The 20,629-nt window shown below is 23.7% G+C and overlaps 1 protein-coding gene across 2 annotated transcripts in view; it reads left to right on the top strand.

The window, feature by feature from the left end:
• The window catches only part of LOC122502531 (roundabout homolog 1-like), a 510,500-nt gene that overhangs the window by 465,504 nt on the left and 24,367 nt on the right, over window positions 1-20,629 (top strand). For both annotated transcript variants that reach the window (XM_043612639.1, XM_043612640.1), the window contains exon 3: window positions 18,574-18,727. In XM_043612639.1, the coding sequence (XP_043468574.1) occupies window positions 18,574-18,727 (154 nt within the window). The remainder of the gene's footprint in view (window positions 1-18,573; window positions 18,728-20,629) is intronic.

The raw sequence follows: 20,629 nt of genomic DNA, 5'->3' as shown, positions 1-20,629 counted from the left end.
CGAATTAAATGTTATTTATGAAAATATTTGAATTATAGCAACGAATATTATTGTTTTATTGACTAATTGAATGTTTCTTAAAATTAAATTCTTTCCTCAAGTTTTAATAAAATTTTTAATAATACATAATTGCATTTTTCGAGAAATTTATTTAAAATTGTATTAAAAAATATTGGAAATTCTACGATGAAAATAATTGAATTTCTAAATTAAATTTTATCATTTATGAAAATAATTAAATGTTTTCGTAAAATTGTATGAAAAATTTTATTTAATAATTAAATTATTTGATAAAAATTTATTAAAATAGTAAATTGAATTCTTGTGATGAATATTGTTATCTATGAAAAAATTTAATTTTGCAAAGAATTTTTTTTTTAAATTTCCAAAGATAATTGAATTTTTGTGAAGAGTTTTGTTATTTATCAAGATAAATGCGTTAAAACTGTTTAAATAATTAAATAATATTAAAAAAATTTATTCCGGTTAGAGTTAGAAAAAAATTTTGATGGTTTTCTGCTACGAATGAAATGTTATTTTTGAAAATATTTGAATTATTGAAACGAATTTTATTATTTTATTGAATAATTGAATGTTTCTTAAAATTCAATTCTATCCTCAAGTTTTAATAAAATTTTTAATAATAATTATTGCATTTTTCAAGGAATTTTTTTAAAATTGTATTAAAAATATTTGAAATTCTACGATGAAAATAATTGAATTCATAAATGAAATTTTATTATTTATAAAAATAATTGAATCTTTTCGTAGAATTGTATCAACAAGTTTTTTCTATAATTAAATCTGTTGATAAATTTTATGAAAATAGTAAATATTTAAAAACATTGAATTGCGAAAAACTTTTGAAAATAATTGAAATGTTGCAAAGAATTTTATTTAAATTTTTGAAAATAATTGAATTTTTGGCGAAAAATTTTGCAATATTTATAAAAATAATTGAATTCTTGACGAAATATTAATTTAAATTTATAAAAATAATTGAATTCGTGCAATTTTATTAAATTTTGTTTTAATAATTGAAACTTTGCCAAGAATTTAATTAAAATTTTTTTGAATTCTTGAGAAAAATTTTGATATTTATGAAAATAATTAAATTTTGGAAAAGAATTTAATTAAAAATCCTTAAAATAATTGATTTTATGGGGGGAATTTTGTTGGTTATCAAGAATAATTGAACTCGTTTGCAGAATTACTTGAAAATTATTGAAAATAATTGATTTCCTGCGACGAAGAAAATAGGGGAAGTTTTAAAAATAGGGTACATTTGGTTGCCAAAATTATAAAAAGTTTGTAACAATCAATTGTAACGTTATCAATTACAGTCAAAATTGACAAAAATTTAATAAACAATTCTGTAAAAAAATGTTTTTTACCTTTAAAAAGAAATGTTTCTATTTTCTAAAATCTTTTTAAAACGAAAAATAAAGCTTTTGACTAAGTGACTTTGAATCATTAGCAACATATATATTTCCGAATGTCTTTATAAATCAATGAAATTAAGAGAACAAGGTACATCACAAAGGGGAAATTCGATTATCGTCTATTGTTGTATGTATACACAAAGTTTATTCTCCTGTTTGAAAATTCGTGGCTGGGTAATTTTCTTTGCTTCCGTGTGTATATATATATCGTATCGTATCGTTAAACGTTTGTTTCAGTCGCGATTTTCCCACGCGCGCCATACCCCAAGAATGATCCCTTCAACTGGTTGGTTGTATATATGGAATTATCGTATATATCGTTGGTCTTTACAAAGACGAATTTTCGAAGGGGGAAGGGGGAAATTAGGGTGCTTGTGGAATTTATCAATAAGTTTGGGGAAAGTGACAGATGCGTGATTCGAGACTCTTTTTCATTCATTCAACCGTTTAAAGATTTTAATACCGCAGATATATAGGTACATTGTATATATTTATTCTATCAATGCGGTCAATCATCTTTTTTCGGTCGTTTATTTTTTTTTCTTTTTTATATACATATATGAAAGGATTTTTATCTTTGGTATAAACATTTATATACTTTTTCTCCTGTTATGTATCTAAATATCAAATTTGTATTTAATCCTGTTTTGATTTCTATGATATCGAATTTTCCATTTAAACTGTAAATTTTGGTTTTTTGCATCTGTATTTTAACTATACTATTCTATTTGCATCTATAAACTGTAAATAAAAGGTTCTAAAAGAGAGCTGATTTTCGGTATTAAAATAGAACCAAATGACGATTAAGTACCCAAAATTGGTACTAAATTAGTACCTTTCTTTTTACAGTGTAGTTAGTTCTTACAATCATTAATTGTATCTATAGTATTTGTTTCCACTACCATAATGCACCATTGGTTCTTCACACTGTTAATAATTACCACAAGTGATAAAAAATTATCATTTCGGTTGCAAGAACACAAAAATATACTTCTTTTTCTACCTTAGTATTTTGTCTGATTAAATTTAAAAAATCTGGTGAATTCAGAATGACTTGAGATCCTTGAGATGTGACATCTTTTCCCCCAGTCAGACTCAGAATAAGTGGGTATTTGGGGTGAAAAATGCGCACACAATGAAAAAAAGGAAACACGAGATCATAAGAAATATTAAGAAAAGCTGATGAGGTGCGAGTTTTGTGTTCTTTTGTGTGAAAAGATGCTTTTGAGATGAGAGCTATAGGAGCAGCTGCGTCAGTACTTTTTCCATGGTGTGGACAGTTTTAAATCATCTGCGGCTTGATGGCGAGATCGTTAGCACATCGGAGAACATTATCTCCGGAGGTATACGACAGTTTCCGCTTCATAAAGTACAACGGGTGGGGCATTCGAATAAAACGTGTGCGGACACCAATTTTCACGCAGGCACAGCATCCCATGTGTAACGCATCAAGGATGAAGGAGGAACTAACTCTCTCTCTCTCTCTCTCTCTCTCTCTCTCTCTCTGTATACATACATGTGTGTATGAAAAGGGATGAGACAACAATGCTCGATCGATTTCAAACAATCGACTCCTATCGCCCGTGACCCACTGTGTTTAGTGGGTAGAATCTCTGGCTAGATTCTAGATAGTTCGCACACATACAAAATGGTCACGTGTCGCTCGTAAGTCACAAGAGCGCGTGTCGCGAATGCGAAATAGAAGGTCGTACATCCTATTCGCTCAACTCAGAGTCATGACTTATGACTCAACTAGATGCTGGTGCATTTGATATCATCTCTCCTGTTGTACAATCCATTCTGGACCGGTAATAACATCACGCTTCCAAATCGGTTGCACAAAGGTGCTAACAATGTTCGAGGTAACCAAAAAAAAAGAAAAAGAAACAAAAGAGACGAAATAAGAAAAGAAAAACAAGAATGATTCGCCATGCGGAAGATTTCTCCGCGCACACCTTTTACGGTAACGGTCGCACACACGAGAATTTCAAATATAAACATTTGCCACAAAATTTACATTTATAATTTTTTAAATATTTTCATGCTTTTTTATTTTTATACTGTTTGATAATTTATTTAGGGAAAAACTTAAGAATCAAAAGGTTCGAATGGTATTTTTTTTTGTTTTTCTTCGGCTTGTTTCGTTTGAAAATCGATTCTTGATGACGGTAAATTAAATTATAAATTAAGGGTGGCATGACAAAAGGGAGCAAATGACAATTTTATGATTTTACAGGAAACGAAAATAACACATTTAAAAACTTTCCTGATCATTTATGAAAAATCTAAAAAAAAAACCGTTTCGAAATATTATTTCGCTTTACCAGTCGAAATACAATTTACACTGAAAAAAAAAATTTAATTGATTCAAATAACCGATTACTTGACTATTATCAATTAAATATTTACTTGAATCAAATAATATTTATTCGAGTCAATTAAATGGTATTTGAACCAACAATTTCAGTATTTGAAGCAAATACCATTTAATTGACTCCAATAAATATTATTTGCCTCAATTAAATATTTAATCGATAATAGTCAATTAATAGGTTATTTGAATCAAATAAATTTTTTTTTTTCAGTGTATGAAGATAAATTTTTAATAAAATTCCACGAAAGAATTCAATTATTTTCTAAAATTTTATTAAATCCTTCTGAACAATTCAATTATTTTTTTAAATAGTAAATCCTTTAGAAAAATTCAATTATTTTCAAAATAATTTAAATTGAATTCCTTGGAAGAATTGAATTTTTAACACATTTCGAAAAAATTCAATTTTTTCCCTAAAATTTTAATAAATCCTTGGAAAAAATTGAATTAAAATTCTCGGCAAGAATTCAATTAATTTTATAAATAGTAAAATTCTTTGCAGGAATTGAAGTATTTTCAAAATAATTGTAATTGAATTCCTCGGCAGAATTCAAACATTTTCAAATATTTCCATAAAATTCAATCATTTTTTCTAAAATTTTTAATAAATTCTGCCAAACAATTGAACTATTTTTATAAATACTAAAATTCTTTGCAGGAATTAAATTATTTTTAATTCAAATTTAAATAAAATTATACGAAAGAATTTAATTATTTTCAAAATTTCCCATAAAATTCAATTTCAACAAGAATTTCAAAAAAATTCTCTAAAAATAATTCAATTATTCTCAAAAATATTTTTAAAAAAATTCTATATAAAAATTATTACTTTCAATGCAATTTTGAAATATATTCGTCAAAATAAAATTAAAAGAATTCAATTATTTTCAAAAAATAATAAAATCCTTGTTGATGAATTCAATTATTTTGAATACAATTAATTTTTAATAAAATTATTTTAAAAAATTCCTTTATTTTCGAAACAACTTTAATTTCTCCAAAAAAATTTCATTATTTTCGAATATTTCTATAAAATTCTTCATAACAATTTAATTATTTCTTAAAATTTTAATAAATTCTTCGAAACATTTGAATTATTTTTATAAATAGTAAAATCCTTTGCAGAAATTCAATTATTTTCAAAACAATTTTAATTGAATTCCTCAGCAGAATTCAAACATTTTCAAATATTTCTATAAAATTCAATTATTTCCTAAAATTTTAATAAATTCTTCGAAACAATTCAATTATTTTTATAAATAGTAAAATTCTTCGCAAGAATTCAATTATTTTCAATTCACTTTTAATCAAATTCTTCTTCATAAAATTCAATAGCTTTCAATATTTTCAATTAAAGTTATTAAAAACACTCCATTAGTTTAAAAAAAAAGTTCAAAGAAATTCTTCAAAAGAATTTAATTAGGATTTTTGAAAATTTTAATAAAATTCTTTGCGAGAATTCAGTTATTTTTCTAAATAATAAAATTCTTTGAAGGAATTCTATTATTATGAAAATTTTTGATAAAATTCTTTGCAACAATTCGATGATTTTCAATACATTAATTTTAAAATTGAAAATATTTCAAAAGAAAATTATTTTCATTATTTTAATTCAATTATTATTTTCTAGAATTTTAAATTATATTTTTTATAAAACTAATAATTGAATTCCTTAAAGAAATTTTATTATTTATGAAAATAATTTAATTCCTGTGAAATTTTTATTATTTTTGAAAATAATTAAATGTTTACATCAAATTTTATTCAAATTTTCTTTGAATAATTGAATTCTTTTTGGGAAATTTTATTAAAATAGTAGATATTGAAAATCATTGACATTGGAAAAATGCATTTTATTTTTGAAAATAATTGAAATTAGGACAAGAATTTTTTTTGACATTCATGAAAATAATTTAACTTTGGAGAAGAATTTTGTTATTTATAAAGATAATTGGGATTTTTATGAGAATTTTTTTCAAATTTTGAACAAAGTTGAATTTTATAAGAAGAATTTTATTTTTTTTTTGAAAATAATTAAATTTTTGCAATTATTTGTAATTTCTCCAAAATTGAATTTTTTTATTGTTTTCAACAAAATTTTTGAATTCTATTATTTTTAGAATTGCTAATTTTATTTAAAAAAGCAAGTAAAAAGTTAGCTAAAAGTTGTTAGTAAAAATTGTTGCTAGTTATGTAATATAATTAAATATTATTAATTATAAATTTAATTTTTTTAATGATTACAGATTCATAATAATTTAAAAAATTCACTTATTAAATAACTCGTTAAATAATTAACTATTATTACTTATTATTTTCTAAAATTTTAATAAAATTCTTTATATAAGAATTGAATTATTTTCAATACAAGTTTAATGAAATTTCAAGAAAGAAATTCAATTATTTTTAATAATTTTTAACAAAAATTTTCGATAGAATTCAATATTATACTGAAAAGTTTTGATACAATGTTTTATAAGAATGCAATTATTTTCAATACAATTTTAATAAAGTAGTAGTTACAAACAATAGGAGTTACAACAAATTCTATCAAAAGTCAAAGACAATTATATCAAACACAAATAAAAAAAATTCGCGATATCCAATGAAATTAACTTTTCCCGCAAAATTGTCGATTTATATACTCAAATTAATGAAAGAGACGATGCAAAAGTGCAATTACTCCTTAACTGAAAGCACTGCAATAACTATAAAATTTGTATTAATATTTCCCTTCAAAAACGTGTCACGACTTGTTGGCTCCATTATATAGAAAACAGAGCGATTCTTGTTTTATGAAATGCATATTAATAAAAACAGATATCAAAAACCATAAATATACTTTTATCTCGACAATACAATGTTGACTATAAACGCGTGCTCAGCAAAAGGAAAAGAAAAAACCGCGTGATACAAAATATTTCGCATATTAAAAAAGAAAGAGAAGAAAAAAAAGAAGAAGAAGAAGAGACCTTGGGAACGTGTCGCGGAAAGAAACAACGCGTCGAGAGGAGAGTTAATTCGCCGAGTTGAGTCGACAGAAATAATAATTACCATCTTAAAGTCAAGAGAAAAAGAAAGAATGAGAGAGAACGTCTTAATTAACAGACGACTTTTTTAAGATGCATGCGCTCTCGTTCGAAGAAACTCAAGATCAAAGGTCAAAAAGTAATCTCAAACGATTGTTGGAGAGTTTCCGCATGTTGTTGAGCTAAAGAGAGCGCCACTGAGAGAAATCTCCGTTAACCACACACACATACATTTGCATTGCACGACGCCGTTTACTTTAGAAAATTAATTTTTAAGGATGATAATTTCTTTTTTATGAGCTATCATTTTAATAATCAACTTTATTCCTCTCCCTTGTGTTCCCTTGTGTTCCCTTGTGTTCAATTTTTTTCTCATATTTTTCCTTCTTCTTCTTCTTCTTCTTCTTGAATATCGGCCTGTTAGTCGAAACACTTAACGACACAGATACATTTTTTTTCCCCACGATAATCCCAATGATGAAACACTTTGCGGAGTTTCTCGACAAAGAGGGAATTTGTCTTTTATTACTTTGTGATGAAAGTAGTACTTTGTTGATTAATTCGCTTGATTGATTAGTTGGGGTCGACGATTTGCTGATTATATGTTAATGTGGCGTCGATTATGGTTTACAGGATGCACCAACTGAAAAGGTATATTTTTTTTCTCAGCCAAATAAATTGATTGCTCTCGGTTAAAATAAATTTTAGTTGCTTCAAATAAATTTCCGTTGGTTCACATTTCAACTGTTTTAAATAAATTTTAATTAAAATAAATTTCAACTGTTTCAAAATAAATTTTAGTTTAAAATGAATTGCTTTAACATTTGTACCCAGCTGAAAAAGTTTTATAGAATTTCACTAGAATTATTCTATATGAATTCCAGTAAATATTCAATAGAATTTCACTAGAACGATTCTATAGAATTTCTACATAAATTCTACTAAATTTTAAGGATTTTTAATTAGAATATAAATTTCGTGAAAAATTTTTTTCAACTTTATATATTATTGTGTAATTAAATTTTACATTTGATTTCTATGACAAAATTTAGGCAAAAATTAAATATATATAATTCATTTAACTAAAAGTAATGAAATTATTTTAAAATACGGACGAAAAAAAATATATTTTACTTACTCGAAGTGATCGATTCCTTCATGTTTTATAATAATTAAATATGGAAAATTGATAAAATCATTATTTTATATTATAAGAATATTGTACTTCTTCAAAATTATTTTCATCATTTCAATTCAATTATTATTTTTAATAATTTTTCACTAAAATTTTTAAAAAATTTTATAAAATTTCTTTAAATTAATTAATTTTTGAAAAAGTTCTTTGAAAATTGTTAAAATCAATTTGTTTACAACATTCTATTTTACAAATTTTAATTATTCGTAAATTCTTCAATTAAATGTATATTAAAAAATAAAAACTTCAAATATAATTAAATTCAATTAAACTTTTTCAAAAAAAAATTAATTTCATTAATAATTAATTAATTAATCCAATTATTTCTAAAAATTGAAAAATTCACTCTATATTGGTTTTAATATTCAATTATTATCTAAAATTTTAACTGAATTTCATTTTTATGAAATGAAAATCAATTTTTATTAGAAAATTCTACTAGAATTTAATTATTTAAATACAAAAATAAATCATTTATGGAATTTTTCTTAAAATGCAATTCTCATAAAGATTTTTATCATTATATTCTTAAATAATTGAATTCTCGCGACGATTTTTAATAAATTTTTTAAGAATAATTACATTTTCCGAGAAATTTGATTAAAATTGTATTAATAATTGAAATTCTACAATGAGTTGTATTATTTCTGAAAATAATTGAATTCCTAAGAAGAATTTTACTATTTTTTAACATAATTAAATTTCTGCGAAGGTTTATATTTCTCATGAAAACAATTGAATTTCTGCAATAATTTGTAACTTCTGCAAAATAAAAATTTTTTTTAGTTTAAACTAAAATTTTCCTATATAAATCCATTATTTTTAATAATTTTTGAAAAAGTTTTTTGAGAATTTTCAAATTCATTTGTTTTTGACTAAAGTTCATTTTTAAATAAATTTTTATTAGAAAATTCCAGTAGAATTTAATTATTTAAATACAAAAAAATAATTTATTGAATATTTGAATGTTTCTTAAAATTTGTATTCTCATAAAGAATTTTATCATCAAATTTTTAAATAATTGAATTTGGTTGACGAATTTTAATAAAAATTTTAATAATAACTACATTTATCGAGGAATTCGATTAAAATTTTATAAAAAATAATTGAAATTCTGCGATGAGTTTTTTTATTTATGAAAATAATTGAATTCCTAACAAGAATTTTATTATTTACGAAAATAATTGAATTCCTGTAATAATTTTATTTTTTATAAAAATAATTGAATTATATTGCGAAGAAACTTATAGAAAATTGTTAAATAATTGAATTTTTTGTAAAATTTTTATCATTTTATAAAAATAATTAATTATTTGCGTAGAATTCTATTAAAATTTTTTTAGAAAATTGAATTCTTTTGGAAAATTTTATTAAAATAATAGATATATTGAAAATTGTTAAATTTTTGCAAATAATTGAAATTTTGCAAAGAATTTTATTAAAAGGTTTTAAAATAATTGAATTTCGGAAAAGAATTTTATTATTTATAAAGATTATTTGAAATTTTGACAAGAATTAAAAAAATGTTCAAACATAATTGAATTTCTGCGAAGAATTGTATTACTTTTGAAAATAATCGAATTTCTGCAATCATTTGTAATTTTTCTAAAATTTTCCAAATTATATCGTACAATTTACGAACTTTTCGTCCTTTTTTAATGAAATTACGGACTTTACGGACCTTTACGGTATTTACGGATTTAGTTCGAGCCCTGTAGTAACCATACACTGATATAATGTTAAAAAAATTTTTTCACGAAATTTATATTCTTTCTAATAAAAAATCCCTAAAATTTAGTAGAATTAATGTAGAAATTCTATAGAATCGTTCTAGTGAAATTCTATAGAATATTCACTAGAATTCATATAGAATGAAATTCTAGAATGATTCTAGTGAAATTCTATAGAACATTTTCAGCTGGGTAGTGATAAATATTGGCATTAAATAATATTAAAAATATTATTAAAAATAAATCATGAAATCACAATTAATAGTATATGAGTTAGAGCAATAGGTTCAACTAATAAAGTAAATACAAAAATTCATATGCAGACTACCAATGGTACAATGGTAGCAATACAACAATAACAAATTTCAATTCAAATTTCGAATTCAATATCTGAAAATGTAACAAAACAGATATTTTATATATTTTGAAAGTGAATTGAATTCAGTGGTTGTAAAATTTTTGGCTTGACAAACAGCATGATTTTCTGCATCTTGACCATCCTGGGATTCTGTATTATATATATAGGTATATATATATATATATATATATAATCCTCAATTCATCTAACAAAGACACGTCATTGCGCTAAGAGCAAAAGGGAGATCTAAGATCCAATTTCTAAATGAAAGGCTTCATTGTACTCTCGCTGAGAATATAACGTCTTATGGTCGCTCGCGCAATACATCTTTTCTCCTTCTTTGACTTTCATTTAATTTCCTTTTCGCTGTCTTTATCTCGCTGCAGTTACACACTTTGTGACTGAATTCTTTTTGCCAAAACGACATTGATTTAAAGCTTCCCGATATCTTGAAAATTCTCTATTCTCTACAATATATATATTGGGAGAAAGAGAGTGAGGAGTGCATTTGATTCTTATTTCAAATCAAGGTTGCACCTTAGATTAAAACAGGGTACATTTAAGTACATAAGTAACAAATTGATACTGAATTTTTCCAGTTAAGAGTAATAAGTCAAATAGTTCTATATTTATTAATTGTTCAATAATAAAAAATTCAAAAGGTAAAAAAGAAGAACTAGTAATAAATATTAAAGTAGAATATTTATTGTTATTGTACATGGAAAAAATGAAAAATATTCAAGTTATTCTACCAGGAAGAGAAGATATTTTACAGCTCCCAATAGATCCAGCCAAAAACGATAATTTTAACCAGACCCTGGATATTGTTTTTCTTTTTTCTCCCCCAAAAAAGTCCATAAAATGTATTCATTGTTTTCAATGAATAAATTGAAATAAACAAAAAATTCAAATATTTTATTTACCATAATACGAGTAAGGGTTTCTTCCCTCATTCCTGAAAGGCAAACAAGCTTCTAAAAACCCTTCCCCCTCCCCCTTAAAAAACAAAATAAAAATATCTAAATGAAATCTAAATTAGCCCTCATTTTATACTCCCTCTATTATGGCGCAGGAATTTAGAAGAGAAAAAATTGCATGCATAATTACTTCAATTTAAGTGAAAATCAGTTTGAGGCATAATTGGATTTCTCGCATTTAGATTTCTTGAAGAAAAGTAGGACATATTGCGCGTCGTTTTGATGGAAAATGTAGGCAGTACGTTAAATATAATTGCAGCGACCATTTGACGATGCGCGGAAGAAAAACGATAGAGCCACATTTTCCTCGGCATATAGTAGTATAAAAGTAGCGCCTCGGCAACTTTTCAAAAGTACATTAAATCCTCTTCCACTTTCCTACACTTTCATCTCGTGGCATTAGTGTACAGTTGAAAGAGTCGTTAATCGGCTTTAGTGAATTCTTTTCGCGGTTCACAAGGGATGTAACCTCTTTCTAGAAAATTCATAACCGATAGAAGGGAAAAATAGAAATTTTCCATCCTTTCGATATTTTTTCTAAGAGGAGAAAAAATTTACAAATGACGAGTATTGAACCCTTGCCCTTGTTGTCTTGGCACGATGGCCCAGGATTCACAGTGCCCCTAAAAAGTATTTTAGGGAAAATATAGGGGGCTGAAAATTAAAAAATAGGGGACTTTTAGGGAACCGTAAAAATTGGTTAAATAGAGATAAAAATATAATTTATTTATACAGGGTTGCCACAAAAATTTAACTTTATTCTTCCCTGACTTTTTCCTTATTTTCAAACACAACTTTGACTTATATTTCTCCCTGACCCTAAAGAATATTCTGATTCACTCTCAAAATTATTAGATACTCAAAAAATGTTTTATTAAATTTTTTCCAAACTTCAAAAGTAAGATTATTCGAAAACATTAATAGTTTTATTTAAAATAAATATTTAATCACTTTTTCCTTGGAATTAAGATGTTCAAAAATTTAAAATTCAAACCTTTTCAAATTGAACAACTTTATAAAACAGAAAGAAATGAATCACTCCGAGTCTTCGACTCGGAGTGATCCATTTCTTTTTGTTTTATAATAATTAAAAATGGCAAATTGATAAAATCATTAGTTTATTATTATAAGAATATTGTTACTGTAATTTCTTCAAAATTATTTGTATCATTTCAATTTAATTAACATTTTCTAGAATTTTTAACTAAAATTCTACTTTAAATCAATAACATCAATTATTATTCAATTAAACTTTTTCAAAAAAATTAATTCTACAGAATTGTTAGTTAAAAGTACGAAAAACAATAATTTAATTCTACGAGAAATCAATTATTTAAATACAAAAATAAATAATATTGAATATTTCTTAAAATTTAATTTTTACGAAAAATTGTATTAACAACTTTTGAAAATATTTCATTTCTTTTAAGGAATTTAATAAAAATTTTAATAAAATTTATTATATTAAAGAATATTATAACAATTTTTGAAAATAATTTGAAAACTTTTTGAAGAATTTTATTAAATTTTTTTAAAATAATTGAATTCTTGAGAAGAATTTAAATAATAATTTTTGAAAACAATTGAATTCATGAGAAGAATTTTATTAAAATTTTTGAAAATAATTGACTTCATCAGAAGAATTTAAAAAAAAATTTTGACAGTAATTTAATTCTAGAAAAGAATTTCCCTATCCATTTATAAAAATAATTTAATTCTTGACGAGAATTTTTAAAAAATTTTGAAAATAATTTAATTTCTGCAAAGTATTTTATTACTTTTCAAAAGAATTGAATTCTTGTGATGAATATTGATATTTATCAAAATAATTGAATTTTGGAAAAGAATTTTATTAAAATTCCTTAGAATAATTGCTTTTATGCGTTTTATTTAAGAATTTATGCGATTTTGTTGTTTATCAAACTAATTGAATTCTTTTGCAAAATTACTTAAAAATTTTTGAAAATAATTGATTTTCTGCTACAAATTAAATGTTATTTATGAAAATATTTGAATTATTGCAACGAATTTCATTGTTTTATTGAATAATTGAATGTTTCATAAAATTGAATTCTTTCCTCAAGTTTTAATAAAATTTTTAATAATAATTGCATTTTTCAAGGAATTTATTTAAAATTATATTGAAAATATTTGAAATTCTCCGATAAAAATAATTGAATTCGTAAATGAAATTTTATTAGTTATGAAAATAATTGAATCTTTTCGTAGAATTGTATCAACAAGTTTTTTCTATATTTAAATCTGTTGATAAATTTTATGAAAATAGTAAATATTTAAAAACATTAAATTGCGAAAAACTTTTAAAAATAATTGAAATGTTGCAAAGAATTTTATTTAAATTTTTGAAAATAATTGAATTTTTGGCGAAAAATTTTGCAATATTTATAAAAATAATTGAATTCTTGACGAGATATTCATTAAAATTTATAAAAGTAATTGAATTCGTGCAATTTTATTAAATTTTGTTTTAATAATTGAAATTTTGCCAAGAATTTAATTAAAATTATTAACAATAATTGAATTCTTGAGAAGAATTTTGATATTTATCAAAATAATTGAATTTTGGAAAAGAATTTCATTAAAAATCCTTAAAATAATTGAATTCTTGGGAAAAATTTTATTGAAACCTAAAAGAATAATTGAATTATTTCAAAAAAAAAATTTTAATTGCGTATTTAAAATAATTGATTTCTTTGGAAACAATTTTATTAAAATATTTGAAAATAATGGAATTCCTGTGAAAAATTTTAATATTTTTGTAAATAATTGAATTCTTCCAAAGAATTTTAAAAAAACATTTTTTGAAAATAATTGATTTTTTCGAGAAATTGAAATCAAATTTTAAAGAATAATTACATTTTTTTGAGCAATTTCCATAAAATTATATTAAAAATAATTGAAATCCTGCAATGAATTTTATTATTTATGCGAAAATATTTGAATTTTGAATAGTTGCTAAGAATTTTATTAAAATTTTCAAAAATAATTGAATTCCTGAGAAGAATTTTATTATTTATGACAATAATTGAATTATTGCGAAAAATTTTATTAAAATGTCTTAAAAAAATTGATTTTCTGTGAAAAATTTTGTTATTTTTGAAAATAATTGAATTCTTGATAAAGAATTTCATAAAGATTATTTTATTAAAATTTTATTAAAATTTTATTAAAATTTTTAAAAATAATCGAATTCCTGAGAAGAATTTTATTATTTATGAAAATAATTGAATTAGTGCGAAGAATTTTATTAAAATTTTTGAAAATAATTGAATTTTTGGCGAAAAATGTTGCTATTTATAAAAATAATTGAATTCTTGACGAGATATTCATTAAAATTTTTAAAAGTAATTGAATTCGTGCAATTTATTAAATTTTGTTTAAATAATAATTAAAATTTTGCTAAGAATTTAATTAAAATTTTTTTGAATTCTTGAGAAGAATTTTGATATTTATCAAAATAATTGAATGTTGGAAAAGAATTTCATTAAAGATCCTTAAAGTAGTTGATTTTATGGGAAGAATTTTGTTGGTTATCATGATAATTGAATTCTTTTGCAGAATTACTTAAAAGTTATTGAAAATAATTGATTTCCTGCCACGAAACTCGCACGAAAATAGGGGAAATTTTCAAAATTGGGTACGTTTAGGGGCCAAAATTAAAAAAAGGGGACCTTATAGGGAAATAGTGGACAGACTGTGAAGCCCACGACCACGAATGTCCGAAAAATCAATTATCGAAATTTGGAAAGAGAATTCTCGTTCTGAAAAATGTTTCACGGCATTTTTGAATTTGAACCGAGAATCACGATCAGGTCCTCGATGGAAAATTCAAGACATGATGGAATATTTTCTAAATGGCGGGAAAGCTGGTGATAAATGGTAATCCTGGCAAGTACACTGGAGGTTTGAAAAAGCGATAAATGTTCCGAAAATGGTGGCATTCGACGAAAAAGGTGTCTGAGTAGGGAGTTGCAAAGTTGCGAGCCAAGTGTGCATACATACATTACATAGTTATGCAAAACGTGTGCGCACTGTGGTTGTGGAAAGTCGAAAAAAAAGAATGAAAAGAGGAAAGAAAAAAATACACGTCGTCGAGAGGGAACAATTGATTTATGTCGAAGTCAGTCTAACACACGATATACATCTTCAATTCTTATCCATCTATTTTGCGTTCATGCATATCGTTCTTGTTACAATAGGATATATCCTAAACGACCTAAACCTAACTGCTGTGCCGACCCTTTTCATTCTCTCTCTCTCTCTCGATAAATTTCTCACTGGAGACCTTACCTTGCCTTATCAAGCCAAGTACGGAAGCGAAGGAGAAATACGACCAAGAATTCGGATCGTATTCGCAATCCCCTTTTTAGAACCTATAACAAGAATTGCCGAGAATTTAAGTCCATTTAGGTGAAATAGGATACAAATTTTACTTGAAAATCTCCTCAAGTCTAAGAAACTTGAGGATATTTATTGTCACCTTATTCGGCGAATAGAGTAGTTGAAATTCAGAAAATGGTGTACATGGTACACTTCACCGGCGCTGCATGTCCTTCTTGTTCGTTGATTTTAAATTAACACCGCTCTGCAAGAGAGTTTTCCATGTAATGAATTTGTAATTTCACTTGTTCTTCGCTTTTTTGAGAATATATCATTCACTACTTGTAAAAGATCCTTAATTCAGGGTTGCCACGCAACCTGGAAACTTGGAAATGTCAGGGAATTTTTATAAACCTTGAAAAAACCTGGAAAAGTCAGGGAATTTTGATTGGAATCCTGGAAAATTATTGTTTTTTAAATATTTATTATTTTTATTTTTGAATTTTTTATTTTTATTCTTGAAATCTAATTTTTCATTAATTCAATTTTCTTAATTCAATTTTAAAAGAGTTGCCTTTACAATTTTTCTTCGCAATAATTCAATTATTTTCATAAATAATAAAACTCTTTGCAAAATTTCAATTATTTTTAATACATTTTTAATGGAATTTCTCGAAAAATGAAATTATTCTTAAAAATTTTATTAAAATTCATCAAAGAAATTCAATTATTTTGAAAAGTAATAAAATTTTTCGCAAAAATTAAATTATGATGAAAAGTTTAAAAAATTATCGTCAAAATTCCAAATTATCTTTATAAATATTTAAATTTTCCTCCAAAATTCAATTATTTTCAAAAATTTTAATGAAATTCTTTTTAACAAATTCAATTTTTTTCAAAAATTCTCCTCCAATCAATGATTTTCAATATCTACTATTTTAATAAAATTTTCCAAAAAGAAATGAATTATTAAAAAAATTTTTTATAAATTTCTTCGCAATAATTCTATTATTTTCAGAAATATTCAATTTATGTTTACAGAAATTCAATTATTTTTATAAATATGTAATACAATTATTTATAGGGATTCAATTATTATTTTCATAGATAATAAAACTGATTGCAGAATCTCAATTATTTTTTATACAATTTTAATCGAATTCCTCGATAAATGTAATTACATTTTATATTCTTAAAAATTTTACTAAAATTCGTCAAAAGAATTCAATTATTTGAAAATTTGTTAATAAAATTCTTTATGAGAATTCAATTTTGAGAAACATTCAATTATTCAATAAATTATTTACTTTTTTTATTAAAAATAATTAGGTATTTAAAAAGAAATATTATTAAAAAATTCGTGTCAAGAATTCAATTATTTTCAAAAGTAATATAAAATTCTTAGCAGAAATTAAATTATGGTGAAAAGTTTAAAAAAAATTCGTAGTCAAAGTTTCAATTATTTTTATAGATATTAAAATTTTTCTCTAAAATTCAATTATTTTCAAAATTTGTAATAAAATTCTTGGCAATATTTCAATTATTTAAAAAAATTTTAATAACATTCTTGACAAAATTTCAATTAGTTTCAAAAACTTTTCTCAATTCAATGAAATTTTTTCACAGAGATTCAATTATTTTTAATACATTTTTAATCTAATTTCTCGATAAATGAAATTATTCTTAAAAATTTTATTGAAATTCGTCAAAAGAATTTTAATTACCTACCTATTTAAAAATTTTTTCAAAAAATTCTTTAAATGAGAGTTGAATTTTAAAAGACATTCAATTCTTCAATAAATTATTTTTTGTTGTATTTAAATAATTGAATTTTCATAGAATTTTCTAATAATAATTGATTGAAATATGAATTTGAGTTAAAACTTTAGATAATAATTGAGTTTTCAAAAAGGTTTGAAATTATAATCTTTGATATTGAATGTTTGAATTTTTCATACTTTTAACTTAAAATTGTGTAGATTTAATTTTTTTTGTAAAAGTTGAATTGAATTTTGTTTGAAGTTATTTCAAGTTTTTATTTTCTAATATATATTTGATTGAAGAATTTCCGAATACCTGAATAATCGATAAAATTTCGTAAAAAAAAATTCAATTTAAAAAAAAAAATTTTTTTTTTTAAAATTTTAAAATTTAATTTTCAAATCCTTTTGTTTACAATTGTAAACAAAAGGATTTGAAAATGTTGAAAGAAATTTTTCAGAAATTATTAATAATAATTACTTTAAACTTTATAAAGAAGAATTTTAGTTAGAAATTTTGGAAAACAATAATTGAATTAAAATAATGAAAGTAATTTTCAATAAGTAGTAACAATATTCTTATAATAGGTGTAAAATGATGATTTTATCAGTCCAACATTTTTAATTATTATAAAACATGAAGATATCGATTGCTTTGAGTCGAAGACTCGGAGTGATCGATATTTTCATGTTTTATAAACTTATATTTAATTTCAAAAAGGTTAGAATTAAAAATTTTGTAAAATGTAAATTTAGTTTTAAAAACCTGGAAAACCTGGAAAAGTCAGGGAATTTTAATATTTTTAAATGAGTAAAAGCGTGGCAACCCTGTTAATCTTCCTTTACAATGTCGAAAAAATTCTAAAATTCGACAAATTTCTTTTTAGAATCATCAAGATTTGTTAAAAAAAAAATTTTTTTATTTTAGTGTTATTTTAACTAAAATTCATATTTACTTTTCTTTTTATTCATTAAATAAGTATTAAAATTACCTAATTTTTTTCAATTTTTCCACACCGAGGGAAAATATTTTTATGACATAATTTTTGATAAGAGCGGAATAAAATTTTGTTCTTTCGTTTTTGTGCATAAATTTAGAGTAAAAAGTTCATCTCATGATGTAAATTTTTCTCGGCACTTTTTTTTTTTATTTTTGTAAAACGTCTAGCTGAGGAAAATCTTGAGCGTAGAGTTGGACTCTCTCTCTCTCTCACCCCCACCCTTGTTCTAAAGTATATGTAAATGTAATTAACTCTCTGCGGGTTGAGTCTCAAGAAGTTTGATCATGAAGGTTGATCTCAAACTTGGTCACAAAGTTAATTGGTAGTTGGTACCTTTCTAACCAGTTTGCGTATCGATTGTTTCAGTGCTGAGGGACGAGTTTCGTGTGGAACCTCAGAACACGAGGGTCGCGACTGGTGAAACTGCTTTGCTCGAGTGCGGACCGCCTCGAGGCCATCCGGAACCTACCTTGCAATGGAAGAGGAACGGGCACGTTATAGACTTGGAAGCCACCAAACGGTAAGTTTATACCGAGAACCATGTCAGCTGCTGCAGCCGCCACCGCCGCCGCCGTAGCGCGAACTGCATATCGCTGTGTACAGTTTAAAGGTTCAAAGTTCAACTTAAGGACTTCAACTTTCAACCTTATAGTATAGTTTTCAAGTTTCCTTAATGTAAAACTTTCAACAATATTTTCTCTCTCTTCAAGAATAATGTTTACAAATCCCCCCCCCCCACCCCCATCACCCCGTCTCTCGAAAATAATCAGGAATCAATCTTTGAATGAATTGTTCGACGCAACTTTTTCTTTTTCCAAGTGTATACTTGAATTATTTTCTTTTTCAATCCTTCTTTCATTTTTTTTTTTTTTTTTTTATTCGTTTGTAAAGATTAGGTCCGTAAATAACTGGGGAAAAAATTGGCGACCTCTTTCAATGAAATTCTATTCAATTTCAACTTTATTTTTCAAAGATCCGACACTTTTAACTAACTTGGAATTTTTTTTTTTTTTTGCGTGACTTCTGTACAAATAAATTTAACTTTAAATTTTTCGTTTGAAAAAGTTCAAAAAAAAATTTTTTGATTTGATAACACTGTTTTTCTGCAGATATCAAATTGAGAAAAAAAACGAATTAAAAAAAGTGTTGCAAAGCAATGTTTTGATTCGTTTTTTAATGTCTTAATTTGATATCCTTAGAAAACTGAAAAATTAGATAAATAATTATATTATTTATAGTATTAGTATTTTATTCTAAAACATTTTAAATGTCTGACTGAAAGTATTTTTCACTACTAGTGAGAGAGGTAATTTTTAGAAAAAAGAAAACGTAAAAAACAAAATTATTATTTTACAAAAATTTTTTTTAACTTTTTTTCAACAACTTTAATAATATAAACATTTAAATAATATTAAATGAAAATAAGATAAAAAAATAAAATTTGAAGAAAGGAAAAATCTCCGTCTAAGTAAAAGTGATGTTTACTACTATTTTTATACTTTTAAAATTTAACAAGAATTAAAAACTGGTTGCCTGACTGAAAATTGGTTTACTACTGAAACAGCAGTAGTAATTTCGAATTTATTAATAATTTTATTAATAGTGTTGCTAATAATAATACAAAATTAGTGGAAATTTTTTTTTCAGGAAGAAATTATGATTTGCTAATTTACTATTGAGAAATAATTTACAGAATAATTACAAATACTGCATTTTTTTTACGTCTGACTAAAACAGTTTTTACTACTTATCCACGAATTATATTTTAAAAACAGTTGTCATACTAATAAAGTCGTCATTTTCTACACTAGTGGCTGTTAATTAGCAAAGCTTTGAAAGTTTTCAAAAAGGTGTTATTAAATTCTAATAATATTTTATAAATAATAATAGTAATAAAAAAATTTTTTCCTCTCTTAAACTTGTTTTGTAAAATAATAATAATAATAATAATAATAATAATAATAATAATAATAATAATAATAATATTAATCATAATAATAATAATAATATTAATCATAATCGTAATCGTAATAATAATAATTATACCGAACAATAGTAATAATAGTAATAAATACAGAATAAAAATTTAAATATTATTGAATTGCAATAATTTCGTAATTAAGAAAATTATAAATATAGTAAATTTAAAAAAAATAATAAATTTATAAACATTGAATTAAGTATGAAATAGAATGTTAAGGAATAAAAATTATTTTATTTATTATTATCCATATCAGTATTTTTATGCTTTTGCTAAAAATTCAACATGCGTTTTAATTTTCAAAATTCTTTTCACACAAAGCATATAAAATTTAATATCATTTAATTAATATAAATAATTTAATTCTTTAGAAGAATTCTATTATTGATAAAAATAATTGAATTCTTGCAAACAACTTTACTATTTATAAAAATAATTGAA

Source organism: Leptopilina heterotoma, unplaced genomic scaffold (genome assembly GCF_015476425.1).
Source record: "Leptopilina heterotoma isolate Lh14 unplaced genomic scaffold, ASM1547642v1 Lhet_232, whole genome shotgun sequence".
Taxonomy (NCBI): domain Eukaryota; kingdom Metazoa; phylum Arthropoda; class Insecta; order Hymenoptera; family Figitidae; genus Leptopilina; species Leptopilina heterotoma.
Note: the sequence above shows the minus strand (reverse complement) of the source record. Positions and strands in the feature narration are given on the sequence as shown.